General features: G+C 45.3%; 1 protein-coding gene across 8 annotated transcripts in view; it reads left to right on the forward strand.

Annotated features, from left to right (window-relative positions):
* The window catches only part of NTRK3 (neurotrophic receptor tyrosine kinase 3), a 385,036-nt gene that overhangs the window by 210,289 nt on the left and 156,664 nt on the right, over positions 1 to 18,083 (forward strand). For all 8 annotated transcript variants that reach the window (XM_017960901.2, XM_017960896.2, XM_017960898.2 and 5 more), the window contains one exon: positions 15,993 to 16,181. In XM_017960901.2, coding sequence (XP_017816390.2) covers positions 15,993 to 16,181 — 189 coding nt within the window. The remainder of the gene's footprint in view (positions 1 to 15,992; positions 16,182 to 18,083) is intronic.

Below are 18,083 nucleotides of genomic sequence, written 5' to 3' on the forward strand. Positions count from 1 at the left end.
TCCTGATGTTGTGTTGGAACCCTTTGTTCAGATCCTCCTGGGAGAGGTGTAGGGCCAAAGGCTGCTTTGCAAGCCTCCAGGCTCTCCAATTACCCCTGGAGACACCAGGAAAAACCTGCATCCCACATTCTAAATCTCTGTGGGGAATGTACCTGTGTCAGCATTAAGTGATGGGGCTCAAAGATAGTCTTGTCAGTCTAACTGCTCTTGAGTCATTGCCTCTCCTGTCAGAGCTGTCTGTCTCCTTACCCATAATCCTCATCACTTTGATAGCCCATCAGGAATAGGGGACTTTGCCCAGCCTTGCCTTCATCCAATAACATTATGAAATTGATACTGACACTTCCATTGGCACTAATTTCTCTAAGAGATTGGAGCCAGAGGACAAGTGGTTTAGCTTCATGGCAGTTAAGCTTTCCAAGTAGATCAAGATGGCCTAAGATTGATTGACCTATACCCTGAGGAAGGGGGCTGGGAGAAGTGAACAGAGGGAGAAGAGGGAGTGGAAAATCAATGGCTGCATCGTTGTCATCAAATGATATTTATTGACTGCCTAGGAAGGACAGTCCTATATGGATATTCTGAGGATACATGCTAGGCCCTTCTATAGACTGCCTCAAAGGGAGTTTAGGAGATTAGGATGGAGGCATGTTGGCTCGGGTGGTTCACTGCTTTACTTGTGATATTGCATCCCTAGTATCTGGAGTTCAAAACAGCAGGTGATTCCACCCATGACTATCTTTTCTCCACCTTCCACTCCCACACACAGGAGGCCTAAGTTACTTTTTATTAGGCTTACTACATCATCTTTCATCCAAGCCAAAGGGGGCTCTATTACTGATGATGCTGGAACAACAGATAAAAGTAAACAGACTGTCCTGGGCAAATCAGGATGTGTGGTCACCCTCCTTTTAATACAACCAGACATCTCTGAACTGAATGAGGAAATACTCCCTTTTTGGCAGGCTTCAATGTCTCACCTGAACCATTTTTAGGTTAATGGATGCATGAAGAAACGGGCTTTTGATGAGGAGGTACTGTGAAGCTGAGCGGTTTTAATGAATTGGCCGGTGTAATAATACAAATGGATCTAGACGTCAGTACAAGAATAATACTATAAACTGATTGTAAGAAGTCATGAAATTGCAAAAGAATATGCATTTATGCATTTTCAGATGAGATCTTTGGATTTTTTTTTCCCTTGGTACCAGGGCTAACTCACTACTATAGAATCTCCCCACCATCTACCTCACCACCCCTTTTTGGGGTATTCTGTTTGGGTGTTCAATATTCCTGGGCATATTACACATAAGTATATTATATACATCACTTATGGAAATATTTTATCTGATGAGATGAAAGAAGGTATAAAATTATAAAGAAATGCAGACCAGTAAGTCTCCTTACACACCTGTTCAATGAGCAGCCAAGTGGTGCTAGTTCATGTGTGAGTTCATACACATTCTTGTTCAGGGAGTGCACGTGAGATTTCCGGCACGTTTATGAGGGTCTGCTGGTGGGCGTGCGTGGAACCTCATTGCCTTTCCCTGTGTGACTGAAGGAGCTTCTTAGAGCACATGGCCCTGTGGGTGTCAGCTGTCAGCCTTGCCCACGGAGCCGCTGCAGGGCGGCCAGGGCAGATGTGTAGACAGGAGCATGAACTACAGTATATAAAGTGTGCCGTACAAGGGAAGAGATCACAGAACTGATGCGGTGTTATTTCAATTGATTTTGGTGTTGCATTTATACCTGCACATGCTGGAAATCGATCGACCCTCTGTACCCTCGCCATTCCTGCTGCAGCGCTGTTCGAATGAAATGCTTATATCATTTTTATGGCATGTCTGTGAAAGGGATGAGTGAGCCAAGAGATTAATAGAAGCTACTGGGGCCCTTGCCCGGCTGCTGTCCAGGTGTGTGGGGAGAAGAGACAGCAGCCAAGGTTCAAGGTGCCATGAAGGTGACGCCCCTGAGAAAAAAGAGAGGATCTGTGGAACAGGAGGCTAGACAAGTCCTCTCAGGTGGGACAAGGATGAAGGGTGTGGGTAGATGGAGCTCCAGGCTAATGTGTTTGCCAGGTGAGGCGTCCTTCCCTGCACTGCCTTCCTCTCTGTCTTCCTCTGGATGACCGTCTCAGGTGCTGCCTCATGTCCTGAGTGCACCTGGAACATGGTGCTCTTCCCATGTGTCATCTCTGTTGGTTTATTTGTGTGTCCCACCTGTAGACCTGGTGACCTGTTCAGGCTGGGGTTGTATCTTTTTTCTCCCCTTTTCTAGTCCCTAGCTCAAGGCCCAGCACAGGAGGTGGTATTTGGTGAGCACATGGTCAGGAAAGGCCAGTCTGGAAGGTGTGGCATGAATCATGGACTATAGTCTGTAGGTCACTTTCAAGGATTCTAGAGGGTACATATTGCTATAATTCCTGGGCAGCTGCTCTTGGGAGATTAAATGCCCATAGATTGAACTCCCAATTCACCCAGAGCCTGAAGTTCCTCCACATCTATTACCATCCTTATAATGCTGTTTCATCCCCTGTGCCTGCCACTGATGCTCCAGCCTGTGTGCTGAAGGTTAGGCATATGGGAGACATGGTGCTGTGGGTTGAATTGTGTCCTGCAAAAAGATATGTTGAAGTCTTAATCACTAGTACCTGTTAATGTGACCTTATTTGGAAATAGCCTCTTTGTAGATGGAATTAAGATTTAAGTTAAGATGAAATGATACAGTAATAGAGTGAGCCCTTGATCTAATTTGACTGAGGGCCTTATAAAAAGAGGAGAAGAGACACAGAAACGGACACACACAAAGAGGAAGATGCCATGCGATGAGAGGAGAAGGCCACACAATGACAGGGGTCAGAGTGATGCATTAACAAGCCAAGGAATGACAAAGATTGTCAGCCACCACCAGAAGCTTGGTGGAGGCAAGGAGGGATTCTATCCAGAGTCTCAGGGACCATGACCCGGCTGGTACCTTGATTTCCAACTGCTAGCCTTCAGAACTGTACAGAATAACTCTGTTGTTTTAAGTCACCTAGTTTGTGTTTTGTTGTAGTTGTTATGGCAGCTCTAGCAAGCTCATATCTTTGGAGAGACAATGCTTACCGATGTTTGGGGTAGCACTCGGGTAGCATATATTTTGTAATTGCCTGCTCTCTTAAAGGGACTTTACTAGGGACTCAACGAAATTCAGAGATATCCAGGATAGAGTCCTTGCCTTGCAGGGATTTATGATCTAGAGAATTTTGGGATGAGCTGAGAAACTTGAATTGGGATAAGTAAGGAGATGGGCCAGCGTTGACCCCAAGACAATCAACAGCAGGATGAGTTCAAATGCAGGTGGGCTCCTTATGGTTTTTTATGGGTGTACATTTCTGATGAAAATTATAACACTGGGTAATGGCACAACTTCCAGAAGTGAAATGCCATAGGACTGCTCTGTGACTTGTCCACAAGATATCCTTGCCACAGACAGGGTGGCGGGCTTCTATTATAAGTCCTGAGACTTGGACTTACTATTCTAGTTGGAGGCAACTCTGTGCCTCAACAGAGACCTGGGCCTGGGAGATGTGCCAGCTAAGATGGGCAGGTGCCAACGCCTGGTCCAGTGAGCAGTAGGCAAGAGGCCACAGGAGGCCAGAAGCACCTGCAATAGTCCATCCCCTATGCAAAGGCAGGGCCTGTGGTCTCGCAGGGCATGCACAGCCCCCAGCAGAAGTACCTTCAGGGCTTGTCGAACTCAGCATGGTGCTGCAGCAAATATTTTCTAATAAAGGGGAAAAATACCTTTTTGTCTGATATAAGATGATAGGGTCTGTGTCAAGCCCAGGGTGAGCTGAGTGTGAGCACACAGGATTCTCAGGGCATGGGATTGAGTTCACAATCTCAGAATGACCTGGAAGAAGACATTGGACTTTCGTGGTTTCTCACTAACTATAAATTCAGACCTTATTTCAGCATCTTTGATTTAGGTGCATTGTGGTTCAGAAGTGTGTTCATTCTAGGCCTAGTGCTTTTGGGCCATATGATTATGTAGGTTGAGATGGTGGCGGGGGGTGAAGTGGGGGCGGGATTAAAAACATAGACTTGGGCCAGGCGTGGTGGCTCACACCTGTAATCCCAGCAGTTTGGGAGGCCGAAGCGGGCAGATCACGAGGTCAGGAGATCGAGACCATCCTGGCCAACACGGTGAAACCCCATCTCTACTAAAAATACAAAAAAAATTGCCAGGCGTGGTGGCAGGTGCCTGTAGTCCCAGCTACTTGGGAAGCTGAGGCAGGAGAATGATGTGAACCCAGGAGGTGGAGCTTGCAGTGAGCTGAGATTGCACCACTGCACTCCAGCCTGGGCGACAGAGCAAGACTCTGTCTCAAAAAAAAAGAAAAAAAAAGAAAAAAAAAAGACAAAAAAAAAAAAAAAAGACATAGACTTTGGAATCCCACAGTTCCAGTCGGAATCATGACACTGCTACCTACTAGCTATGTGACCTCAGGCTGACTGCTTAACTGCTCTGATTCTAATTATAGGACCCACTTCACTGAGCCACTGTGAGCATTGGACAGGATCACACAGAGCCCAGTACAGTGCCAACAAGTGACCAGTGTTGGTCAACAAGTGATAGCAGACCTCAGCTATTATTATCGTGTTTTACTGCACAGGTATTTCAGATCATCACTCTGATTTTTCTGGGGGTGAAGACATGCCATGGTATCACTCCATGTGTACTTAGAAATACTGGGAAAAGGGTTTTCTTCAGATATACCCTGGATACCCTATTGCAGTGTATGAGACCCATGCAACTATGGGTGACGTATCTAGTTAGGAAGTCTTATACAGCCAGTGCCTATAAGACCCCAGGTTCCTCCAGAAAAGGATTTTCTTCTTCTCTGCATCAGTTCTCTCTCTCTCTTCTAACTCATTATGCCTCACTTTAATTTGAAAGAACATACTGAAGCCATCTGGGATCACCTAGGGGGGTTTTAGGTATTATATTTCCCTCTTGTGACCTCTGTAAAGTCAGAGGCATTTGGGCTTAGCCCTCAGGAATTTGGGTGCTCATTCTCTTGGTCTTGGTGTTGAAATCAGATCTTGCAAGTACCAAAAGGGCCATGATGTGAATGGGCGAAGGCATGAGGACTGTAGCGATTCAATGTGGCACTGCAGGACCTCAAGGGATGTTTCCTCCCAGTCTTCAAAAGTCCCCAGGAAGTTGGGGGAAAGTTACAGATAAATCTTTAGGGAAAATAAAGGTCTCTATTTTGAGGTAACACTAGCTAGCCATAGTGGCTAGAACTGAATTTAGACGTGTTGAAATTTGAACTATGATCTCTTTATGGGGCCTTGGACCAAAAACCCAGCATTTTGCATTTTCTATTCCAGTCATCTTAAATGTGCCAACAGAAGGTAACTACTCACTTCCTGTTGATACCTGGGATGGTCTGAAATACTGTCTGTACAAAGAGTCTTTGGAGAAGTCTTGACATTCTCAGACCCCTTGCTGCCAGCCATTCCTGTGCTATAAATTTCTGGTTGCCCCTGACAGCTACATCCTGGTGCCACAGTTGTGGGTTTGAAGTTTCCTGGAAATGCCATGGGCTTCTCTCCTAAACAAAGCCAGTTCTCTTACAAATGAATTTCAAGAGAGTAAAGGTTGGGAGTGGGAAGGAGAATGTGGCTGACTTGTTCTATTGTTAGAAAAACAGTACTGGATGGTGAGGCAGCATGGTGCTGCAGTGAAATGGGCCCAGACTTTGAAGTCAGATAGACATGGATCTGTTTACCATTTATTAACTGTGTGAACTTGGACAAATTATGAAACCTTGAGCTTTAATTTCCTCAACTACATCACCGGGGATAAGAGGATCTACTCCCAGGGTTGTCGTGATGATTAAGGGAGGTAAGGGAAGCCAAGTCTGAATACCTATCCTGCCTTCCCTTTCCTTTAGTGCGTGTCCTTGGGCTGATTGATGAGCAACATCATTTTCAATCGCCAAGTGATACCTCCAAGCTATGAATGCTACGAGGCATGAACAACGCCTTTGGTTCCTGTAAGAGGCTGGGAGGGAATTCGAGCCAGAGAATAAAGCTTATCTTTTGGGAAATGGTTCAGGGAGAGGAGCGGAGAAGTGTGGAGGGCATGCCTTGCTGTGCTGCCTGCAGGACCCCATGTGCCCCGGAGACCACAGAAGGCAGAGTCTGTCTGGAAGCTGGAGGAGGCAGAGAGGGCAGGGCCCAGAGGAACGGGTCTAGGAACAGAAGGCCATGACTAGTACCCAGGTCTGCTCTTGAGCACAGCCCGGGTTCACTTGGCCTCTGTCCCACATCTGCCAATAAAAATTAAGAAATTGATTTTCGTTTGTTTGCCTCTGAGGACCAGGCTCTTTTTATGAGACAGTAAATGGAATCCCTCTCTGAGCATGGCTGGATTTTTAATTGTGTTTGTTGTGCTCCCACTTATTCCGTTTTATGAGTTCCTGCTCCTAGATTTGTTGATGCGAAGCTCTCACCCACCAGGGACATGTCAGTGTTTGATTTCTATCAGTAGGAAAAGGTTGAGGTTTTAAAAAAATCATTTTCTTAATCCAAAGGTTGGCTTGTTTGCTTCATTCTGACACATTAAAAAGGCACGAGACCCATGCAGGCTTATTTGCCTCTGCTACCCAAGTCAGATCTAGGTGGTCATTATCTGACTCTATGAAACTGAAGATTTGAGCTCAACTTTGGGACAGAGAGTGGGGAGGAGACATTTTAAAATGGATTATATCATGGAGGAGGACAAGCCCCCCCCCCTTTTTTTTTTGCATGAGGGACTTCTGTGGAGACTTGCTGAAGATGGTGTGAAGCATACAAAGTGTCTGAATGAAGAAACTAAAGTACCATTGGTAAATGTGGAGATGTGATAGACAGCAACCCCACCAATCACAACTGCTTAAAACAATGGTACTGCATTGTGCACATCACCATGGCTGCACCAGGTGTTCGCGGGAGCCCTTGCGTCTAAGTTGGCCTCACTGAGGGACCGGGGCTGAGTGGGGTTCTGCTTCATGCTTCCACAAATGCCAACCCAAGAAAAAGGGAATATGACAAGTCACACTGGATCTTCAAGCTTCCATGTGGGAGTGATGCATCCTCACTTCTCTCACTTTTCATTCCAAAGAAAGTGATGGGGGTACTGTTTAACTTCAAGGTGGTCCACAAAACTGCAGTCCTACTGAGTGCCTGGATATACTCAATAAATAGCAGTCATGCTTACCACAGCTCCCAAGAGGATTTTCTGAGTTGGAAAATGAGATTGCTGCCCCCCAACCCTACTCTGGAAGGAAGTACAAGTGTAAAGGAAGGAGTACAGGAATCGATTCTGGCATTGGAATTGTACAATTTAAGTCTATCTGTTGGACTTGTCAGCCCAGAGCTATTTTATGTAGGCTGGTCCAACCCTGAAAATATTTGGCAGTCCATCCCTAGATGCACTGATTTAGCCCCAATCGCGGGGAGCTGGCATCTCGCCTTCTGTATATAGGCTCATGTATTCACACCAAGCACTCTCTGTTTGTGAAAAATACTTGGTGTCAGCTATACTGTTGAGAAAATGGGTAGTTTGGTGGGAAAAGGCAGAACTTTGGAGTCAAACAAAGATGGCTTCAAATACAGGTTCCACCACTTCCTGACTAGGTGATTTTTGAAAATGACTTAAACTTATTTGAGGATCGGTTTTGTTATTGATTAAATGAGAATAATGGTAGTTGTTGAGGATCAAATGAGACGAGAACAAAGTGCCCAGCAATATATCTGGCATGTAGCTGGTATTTAATTAATGTCAGTTTTGTTTTCCCTCCATCTTCCCTTTTCTTGTAAACCACAGGGATCCCAGCATCCTTGGGGCTCTGTCACTCCTTTGGAATTTGGAGAAGAACCACTTCTACATGTTGGCTGGGCAAATGCCCTAGGGTTGGACCAGTGGTTGGATTTTCTTGGAGCCACATTTCTGAGAATTGTCAATGCTCTGTAAGTCTGAGAGTTGTTGGAAGAGAAAGGAGTTTTAGAGCCAATGGTAGGGCATTGGAGAAAATGATTCCAAGGCAGTCTTTCCCCAATCTGAAAGTGGGAGTGAGTATTGATGTGTCAGTGCATTCCCTGGGAGACCGCTCCTTTTTCCTCCTTCATTTTTTGTGACCCACCTCTTTCCCCCTCTGTTTCTGCATTATGAACCTTGAAAAAAGCTTTCCCTGGAGTCACCAGAGGCTTCTGCAGAATGGTGGTATACCCACAGGTCCTCATGGTGACTTGTCCCAGGCTCCTCTCTTGGGACTGGGGCTCAGCCCACCTGGGTGGAAGCTCATACTACTGCAGTGAAGTTCCCTCTCCACTGTTGCCATCAGAGAGTTTTGCTTTCTCTGTGTAAAAAGTAAAGTAGAGGTTCCTCTTCAAATACTTTCCTCCCCATCTAACTAGGAATAAATAGTAACTTCTCTTAGAAGCAAAATTTATTCAAAGACCTGTGCTAACATTCTGAAGTATCTGCTAGCCAAAATAAAGAAATCAATGTACTTTATGTTCTTAGCTCCCACAATTTAGCCTGAATATTTGCCCTGGCATGCTTATACTGGTCCAAGCAAGCATTAGGTCATAGCCTGTTCCTCTTCCTTATCTGAAGGTGTTTTTACCTTTCTCAGCATTTCACAATTTACTTCCTCCTTCCTTTGTTCTCCTCTGCCTTTGCCTCTTTTTAAAAAAGTTCTAAGTTGCTAGCCAATCGGGACAAATACAGAATGTGAGGTCCCATTCCAGCCAATGGAAACCGGACACAGCAGTAGGGTGGATGTGTCAGGGTATAAATGACAGTGTCTCCTTTGTTCAGTGTGCTCTCGTGACAATACTGCTGGTGGGTGTATCCTTTCTGCAGAAGTATAAAAATGGCCTTGCTGAGGAAATTAAATTTATGTTCAAGTGCTATTTCTGTACGGCACTGGGGAACAAGCATTTCAAACATCCGGGAACCTGAATCCCACCTTGGAATAAACCATTTATGTAAATTGGAGCCATTCCTTGCTCTACACCCTCATTTTTCCCCTGTGGAAGAACAGGGAGAGGAGGAAAAGCCTCTGGACAGACAGTATGGACCATCCTGTGGGGAAAGACACCTGTCAGGGCCATAGAGTTTCTCCAATTATCCAATGGTTCTGTTAAGGTATGGCTAGAAGAATAAAACCCACTGTGGATCTGAAGAAAAAAACAAGGCACCAATTTTAGAAGAGAATAATATGATGTTGAGAGTCTGTGCAAACCTCTGTTCCCTTGAGGGTCTCTCTCTAAAGCTTGCATTTACTAGAAAGACTATGAGAATGTTTCTCTTCTCTTTGATTATTAGTGTTGCGTAACAAAGTAATTGTGTAATTGGGAATGGATTAGTGACAGCAGAGAGGCCGATAACAGGTAGTAGGCGGGGTGTGTGTGTGTGTGTGTTGAGGGCTCAGTAGACATCAAAGCTTGACTCCTCTTGACCTGCCATCTACCTCAGCAGCCACAAGAAAATAGAAGAAAGCTGTCCAGACAGCTGATGTATTTTTCTCCGTATTACTCATCCCTCCTTCAGTATCTTAACAAATTCTTCACTGTGGTTATTAAGGTGAGAACAATCTTCACTGTGGTTCTTATGGTGAGAACAAATGCTTCCTCCCCTAGAGGGGCTACAGGTGTGTAAGTTTTCCCCTGAGGCAAGTGGTGTGAGGACTGGCCAGAGTTTCATGGAATAACATGTTGGTGTCTCTATCAGTAGTTCTTAACCTGGCACAGCTCCATCACCACAAGGCATGTTCGGAAATGTGTGTGGTGGGGAGAGTGACCTATTTTTTTTTTACAATTTAAAATTTTTGTTTTATTAGACTTTATTTTTAGAGTGATTTTAGGTTCACAGCAAAATCAAGTAAAAGGTACAGAGATTTCCCATCTACCCCATGCCCCCATCTGTGCACAACCTCCCTCATGATCAGCATCCTCTGCGGAGTGGTGCATTTGTTGTGGCTGATGAAGCTGAGACTGGCTTTTCATGCCCAGGTCTAGGGCTGCTACATACCCAGAACAGCCCTGTCCAAGAAAGACTCATCTTGACCCAGTGCCAGCCATAGCCCTGTAAGGAGCCCTGCTGGACTCAGGCACAAGCAGGCAGGGGCAAGTTGCAGAGACCTCCTCTTACTTCCTTTGAAGTGATGGGCCTATGTGCTTTTTATTGGGTTTTCTTTTAAGAAATGTAGTTTATGGAAGAGCGAAGGTGAGTAAGAGGGCTTTGGCAATGGGACAAGACTCTGATGGTGCAATGCTCTTTCCTGCTATGGATATAGCTTAAAGGAACATTCAGCAGTGCTTGGAAGAAGATATGATGAATTATCTGTAATCTATCTGGGTGAGTCTAATAAGGTGACTCACTCCTGTCCCAATTCTCAAGGGTCAAGAGGAACATCTTTAAAAAGGGTCTTGGGGAACTGCAATAGAAGGCAGCTGCTTATGAGGAGGATAATATACCAGAATTGATCAAGTATCCCTTTGCACAAATTATTTCCCTCACAGTCTGCACTTTCAGGGAGGCAGTGCTGGTGGAGTGTTATGAGCACGGGCTCCAGGGCCAGACTATGAGTTTGAATTCTAGCATCACCACTTCTTTGCTAGGCGTTTGTCCTTGGGCAGGTCATTTCTTTATGCTGTAATGCCTCCATCTTTAAAATGGGGAAAACAATGGTACCAATGTCACAGAAGCATTATAAGATTAATTACCTTCAGAGAGCCTGATGTGTAGGAAGTATTCAATAATAAAAATTATTACAATGATCAGGATTTCTCCAACTAACTCCTCAACTCACTATAATTTGACTTTTCCTTAAACTCCATGGAAACTTCTCTCATTAAGGTCACCTCCACATTTTCCAACACAGTGGCTCATTTTCAGGCTTAATCCTATTTGTCCTCAGTGTGTGTGTCTCTTGAACTTCTAGACACTCTCCTCCTTTGAATGCTTTCTCTTTTTTTTGAGAGGGAGTCTTGCTCTGTTGCCAGGCTGTAGTGCAGTGGTGCCATCTCAGCTCACTGCAACCTCCACCTCCCAGGTTCAAGCGATTCTCCTGCCTCAGCCTCCTGAGTAGCTGGGATCACAGGCATGCACCAACAAACCCAGCTAATTTTTGTATTTTTAGTAGATACTGGGTTTCACCATGTTGGCCAGGCTGGTCTCAAAAGCCTGAACTCACATGATCTACCCACCTTGGCCTCCCAAAGTGCTGTGATTACAGGCATAAGCCAATGTGCCTGGCCTCCTCCTTTGAATTCTAAGACAGTATCCTTTTCTGGTTTCCTTCTACGTCTCTGGCAGTTCTCTTTTTCCTTGCTCTCCTTCCGATGCCTACATTTTAAGTATTGGGGTCCCCAGGGCTCTGATGTTTGGCTTTATTCTTTTATCTCTATCAGGTCTTCCTGGGTGATCTTATTCCTTCCCATGGCTTGGGAGTCTGTGGCAGAACCCTTCCATCTGTGGATCTTACCCCAGCTTTTTCAGATCCTCAGATACTGTAGAGAAGGTAGAGACTGTTTTAGATCCCAGGCTCTTGGAACATTCTGTTGACTACTTGCTATCTATGGACTTTATGTGAGCAGATTCAAAGGAACAGCCTTTCACAAAGGTTTAAGTCTTGATGTGGTATCTTCTTAAACTTCTCCCTCTTCTGTGTCCTTCCTCCATGTCACTATAACGATCCACATCCTATAATGCTGAGAACAGAAAGGGGCGGGTTAGAGGCATAACTTCTGTTGCATGTGGTCTTTGTGTCTTCCTGCATTCCATGGTCTACAATTCTAATAAAGCAAGTAGTCTGTAGTTGCAGTGAAGACTTGTGAGCTTTGGAGTAAACAAGACAGCCTGGACATGGATCCTGCCTTTATCATTGTATTCTGTAACCTCTCCCTCCAGACATTTCCTTCCCATAGCGCTGTGGCTTGAGACTGGGGATGATACTAAATCCCCAGCTTCCTCTTTTCCTTGCTTGCCCCTTGTTTTGCTGACATCCCTCTTCCTGATGCATCCGAAGACGGGGACAAGCAAGGCAATTTTTTACACATTTGCAAACAATTTTATTTTGCTCTTACAGTGGGTTGATTTTTTTTTTAGGTGTAGATTTCCAGGTTGAAAAGTTGCCCATCCAAATGTTGAAGGAATTGCTCTGTACAATAACAATAGTGGTATTGTTATAGAGAATGATTCCATTGTCTTTCTGTTCACTGTTCCTTTATAAATGTATCCCTCCTGCCTGGAACCTCTTAGCATCTTCTTGTTATCCCCAGGGCTCTGGCATTGTGTAATTGTGTGCCTTGATAGATATATGTGTGTGTGTGTGTGTGTGTGCACATACATTCATATTTGTGCACTTGTGTTAATTATGCTGGAAACTGGGTAAGTAATATGGGTGAATTTCCATAAGTTTTTTGGTTTTCCATTCATCTCTTCTATTCATATTCATTTTCCCTGTCTCTCTCTTTCTCTCTGGGATTTCTTTTAATTAGATGTTGGATCTCTTTATCAAACCTTTGATTTTCTTATCTTTCCTTTTTCATTTACCACCTCTTTCCTCTGTTTAATTTTCTGGAAGATTTCTTGACTTTATCTTCCACTCTTTTTTAACTTTAAAATTTCAGTGATCATAATTTCCAAGGACCCTTCACTACCCTCTAATTGTTCATGTTTTAAATATTGCCTTGTTTGTATAGATGCAGTGTTTTCACTGACGTCTCTGAGGATATTAGTAGTTTTTTTTTTTAGAAAGTCTTCTTCTGCTTCCTGCATTGCCTCTGTTTCCTGCAGGTCACTGATTGTCTACTCGTCTTGTGCTCTCCCATGCCGGAGCTTTGCTGAAGTGCCTGGTGATCCTGAACTGTTTCTTCATATTTAGGAATTGACCCCTAGAAAGCTAGTGCAATTCTGCCTTGTGTGCATGGGTGGGGCTTGCCAACCGGCAGGCTTCACTGTGGCATGATCACAGAATGAACTTGACTTTCCACTGGGAGATCCCCAAATGTCCATACCGAGAAGTATTTTTTGAAAGAATTCATCCAGAGATGCATTCTCTAATCTCCTGCAGGGTGCTGGTATGAGATGAGATTGGGGTGATGGGGAGGCAGGGTTGCAGGAAGAAGGGGTTCAGCTTCATGCCTCATCCCAGCCCTCCCCTGAGCCTTCTGGGTTCAATGTCTCTGGGTAAACCACTAGAGTCCTGTGGGAGGGGAGCAAGGTGATGGTGGGGGCACCTTGTTCCTGCCTGGAGCCTCACTCCACCTCAGCCTTCCTGGCTGTCTTATCCTTTCATGTAGTGATCCTTTCCAGCAGAACCGGCTGCCTGCAAATAATCCCCCTGCAGTCCTGTTGGTCATCTCTTCTTCCACTCTTTCCTCTTCTCTTGCCTCTTTCATCTTTTGACTTTTTAAATTCCAAAATATTATTGAACTATCTTATTTTCTCTTATCACCTCTCTTCCTCTTTCTCTTTGGGCACACACACATATATATATGTATTTTATTATACTTTAAGTTCTAGGGTACATGTGCACAACATGCAGATTTGTTACATATGTATACATGTGCCATGTTGGTGTGTTGCACCCATTAACTCGTCATTTACTTTAGGTATATCTCCTAATGCTATCCCTCCCCGCTACCTCCCTACAATAGGACCCAGTGTGTGATGATCCCCTTCCTGAGTCCAAGTGATCTCATTGTTCAATTCCCATCTATGAGTAAGAACATGCGGTATTTGGTTTTCTGTTCTTGTGACAGTCTGCTGAGAATGATGGTTTCCAGCTGCATCCATGTCCCAACAAAGGACACGAACTCATCCTTTGTTATGCCTGCATAGTTGTCCATGGTGTATATGTGCCACATTTTCTTAATCCAGTCTGTCACTGATGGACTTTTGGGTTGATTATAAGTCTTTGCTCTTGTGAATAGTAGGCACATATATTTTTTGAATTTTTTTTTTTTTTTGTATTTTAGTAGAGGGAATGTTTAGTATATGTTTGAGGAGGGAAAGGGGATAAAAACCAGTGCTTAGTTTTCCCTGTTTAACTGGAATTTGCTGTAAAGTTTTTCAAAAAGTTTACAAGGTATTTTCAGGAACTGTCTTCTTTTTTGCAAGGCAAGTGATTATTGCAAGTATTTGGGCAACCACTTACAGCTACTTTTCCACACGGTCTCCAAACACAGTCAGACATTTGTCATGGATTGGAATAAGCCTGTCTGTGCTGATGGAGTGGAATTCAGGGGCCTCCGTTTGCATTTACCAGTCTCCCATTTAGTTCTGCCTCATTGGTGCTTCACCTCGCTATTTGATGGGAAATATTCTCTCCATAAACTTCAGTAAGATGTAATGGATTTCTGCAGTGGAAATATTGTTCAAGCTGCAAAACTGAATCACAGCAGGCACTTTGTCTGGGGACTGTGTGTCTAGCAAAGCAGCCATTTAAAATGCCAGTTATATGAAGCCACAAACAGTCACAGCTAATTCACTTTACAGGAGTTTTATTTGTATGTATGGGAGAACCACGGCACCAAACAGAATAATTTTCTACCAAGACTGCAGCATTAATTATCTTTGCCATCTCAGGCTTTTTGAGTAACTGTATGTCCTTACTGGATTTCTTCTTTGGGTTAGAAAGAAGCGGGAGTGAAGCTGGGGTTGGTAAAGACACAAATGATGTTCTTTGAAGCCATTGGCTCAATGTGGATATTTCAAGAGTGGGACAGCTGACCCAGCTGCGGGTATGGAGATCATGATGCAGCTTCATTACTGTCATTTGTGAAACTTGGCTCAGGTTAGGTACAGGCCCACAATGGGCTTATCTCCCTGTGAACAAGGGAGGGTTGATGGCTGAGTGCAGTAAAAGCTACAGGACACTCCCCTGGGAATCTGGTGGCCAGCTGGAGAGGCTCTGGGTCTTTGAGCCACTCATCAGAGATTCTTGATCCTGATTGTAGATGGGACTCACCTGGGGCGCTCTCACAATCTGATGTCCAGCTCGCACTCCCAGACCAATGGAATCAGAACCCTTGGGGATGAAATCCAGCATCAGCCATTGTTAAAGCTCCCTAGAAGAGGAAGAGCAGGGTGTACACTACTGCTAGGTCATTTTAAAAATCCTATTGTTGCTACATAAGAAAACAGATGTATTTAAAACTCTTATTTTGAACTAATTTGGACTTGGGAGAAAGTGAAAGTAATTTATGCCAGGGTCATTTAAATTTACTTTGATTTTGCAGCTGTTTCCATGGTTTGATGGGTGAGTAATTATCAAGAAAGAGAATTTAGGGTGGTTCTCTGAATTCAGAATGCAGAGCATTCGAGGAATACTATTCCAGTGGATTTTGCTAATAAAGAAAATGTGGGCCGGGTGTGGTGGCTCACACCTGTAATCCTAGCACTTTGGGAGGCTGAGGTGGGTGGATCACTTGAGGTCATTAGTTTGAGACTAGCCTGGACAACATGGTAAAATCCTGTCTTTACTAAAAATACAAAATTAGCCAGGCATGGTGGCAGGCACCTGTAATCCCAGCTATTCGAGAGGATGAGGCACGAGAATCGCTTGAGTCCAGGAGGCAGAGGTTGCAGTGAGCCGAGACTGCACCACTGCCTTCCAGCCTGGGTGATGAAGTGAGACTCTATCTCATTAAAAAGAAAAAAAGAAAGGCAGCCTATAGAATGGAAAAAAAAAATTGTAAGCCATGTATATCTGATAAGGGGTTAATATCTAAAATATACCAGAAACCCAAACTCAAACAACTGAATATCTCTCTCTCTCTCTCTCTCTCTATATATATATATATATATAACACACCCACCAAAAAAAAAAAAAAAAAAAGAAAATGTTTGTGATGGGAACAGTAGTTGGGGGTGGTCTCTGGATGGGGCTGGGAACTGGCCGGATGTAATGTCACCAGGTCCTGCATCTCTCTTGGTGTGTGCAGGTCCCGTGGCTGTCATCAGTGGTGAGGAGGACTCAGCCAGCCCACTGCACCACATCAACCACGGCATCACCACACCCTCGTCACTGGATGCTGGGCCCGACACTGTGGTCATCGGCATGACCCGCATCCCTGTCATTGAGAACCCCCAGTACTTCCGTCAGGGACACAACTGCCACAAGCCGGACACGTGTAAGTACTGGGATGGAATGCTCTCCCTCCTGGGGAGGGGAGGGTGGTTGGTGATAGACCATGTACCTGGGGTTCTGGAACCTTCTAGGGTGACCTACTACCTGCCAACCTCCCACTTTCTAAGAGACCCTCCCTGTTTGTCTCAAAACTTGAAGAATAGCCTGAGCCAGGAGTCCCCGGGACCAGAGTCCTCTGGGAAGGGGGTGGACTGTGGGTCTGAATCTGCTTCCCTCTTTTCTTCACCTGGGCTCAGCAGGACCCTTGGTGCTGAGAGGTGCTCCCAATAAGGCAGGAGACACAGCAAGGCTGTTCTTCTCTCTAGACCTGGCCTATGTAACTAGGAAACATAACCTGACTCTGTTTAGACAGCAGCCCCTGAGCTTAGCAGAACCTCCACCCAAGCCTCCATGAGAGGAAAGGGAATAAAGGGCGGTGAGTACCTTTGAATGGAAACATCTCTCTAGCTGCCCCTCCAGTGCCCCGAGGTGTGTACTTTCTGAGAATCAGATCATGGCCCCAGTGCTAGGAACTCTCACCTCCCCACTGCAGAGGTCTCACTCAGACCAGAGGGCTCAGGGCACCTGTTTCCCTCTCATCTCCCAACCCCTCTCCTTGTCCTTCTGCTGAGCCCTGCTAGACCCCCTCTCAGCTCCTGGAGCCTCAGTGACTTGGCTGTCCATCCAGCAGGGTTCCTCCTGCTGTGTGCCCAGGTTCAATCTGGGCCCAGCAACACCCAAGCACACCCCCGCTCCTCCTACTGTTCCAGCCCCCAGGAAATGATCCATTGCCTCAGGAGAGAGCACAGCAGCTCCTGGAGAACAGGGACACCCGTGCCTGCCTGACAGCTGGAAGGACAGAAGTGATCAGCTAGGTTGAGGCCTCACCTTACAGACAGGAATACCGAGGCTCTGGGTGGCTGCCCCAGGCTTCCAGCCAGTGGGTTCTCTTCATGTCTCAGTGGGTCGCAGAGTGGGCCTAGGAAGAGGCACTTTCTGGTCTTGCTCAGCCCCTAGGTGGAGGTCTCTGTGCTTGGGGCACAGTCTTTGTAGCTCACAGAACTCTTGCTGCTCCTGCTGGTTCATCCTATAGCAAAGTGGGCATTGGGCTACCGCCATCAGCCTTTGCTTCATTTCCCTGGCTCTGAGTTTTAGGAGAGCATTGTCACAGTGGGAGGGACTGGGCTTGTGTCAGCATAAGGTCATCATTTGCCTCCCAACCTTGGGTGTTCTCCAGAATCTGTCTCTGTGTATCAGATGCTCCCTGTCAGTATCAGAAAAAGGACACCTGGGTTCTGGACCAGCACTGGGCAAGGAAGAGAGATACCTGTTTTTCAGATAAACCATGGGAAGCACAGAGCAAAGATTAGTTCACCTTTGGCTAAATTTCCTGTCTCAAATCAGGCTCACCACTGGACTGGCCTGGGTGGGGCTGGGAGGAAGGACCTTCTATGGTGGTAGCTGGGTCCAAGCTCAGTCTAGGGTTGATACTGAGTTTTCTAGGGTGCTGTTGGTATTTGAGAAGAGACCTAGACATTGCTATGTTCAATATACAGTCAGTTCTCATTATCTGTAGCAATTGTGTTCTGTGAAGCTGCTGTGAACACTGAATTAGTGAACATTGAACCATTGCTCCTAGGGAAGACACGAGGTTAGGTTCCTGTGGGCCTCGGGTCACATTTTATCAACCAGTCAATACATAACCTTGTCATATGTTTCAGTTTAAAGACACTTTATTTAATACATATTGTTGATTCATTAACATTGAACTCATGGCCATGGCCACCGTCACTCTTCCTGAGCAAAGCTTATCTAACACCTGTATTTTTTCCGTGAGGCACATCACAGCTGTCCTGTGCTAAGGAACACTAGCCAATACTTCAGAACGATGCTTGGGGGCCGTACT

The sequence above is a fragment of the Papio anubis genome, chromosome 7, assembly GCF_008728515.1.
Source record: "Papio anubis isolate 15944 chromosome 7, Panubis1.0, whole genome shotgun sequence".
Classification (NCBI taxonomy): Eukaryota; Metazoa; Chordata; class Mammalia; order Primates; family Cercopithecidae; genus Papio; species Papio anubis.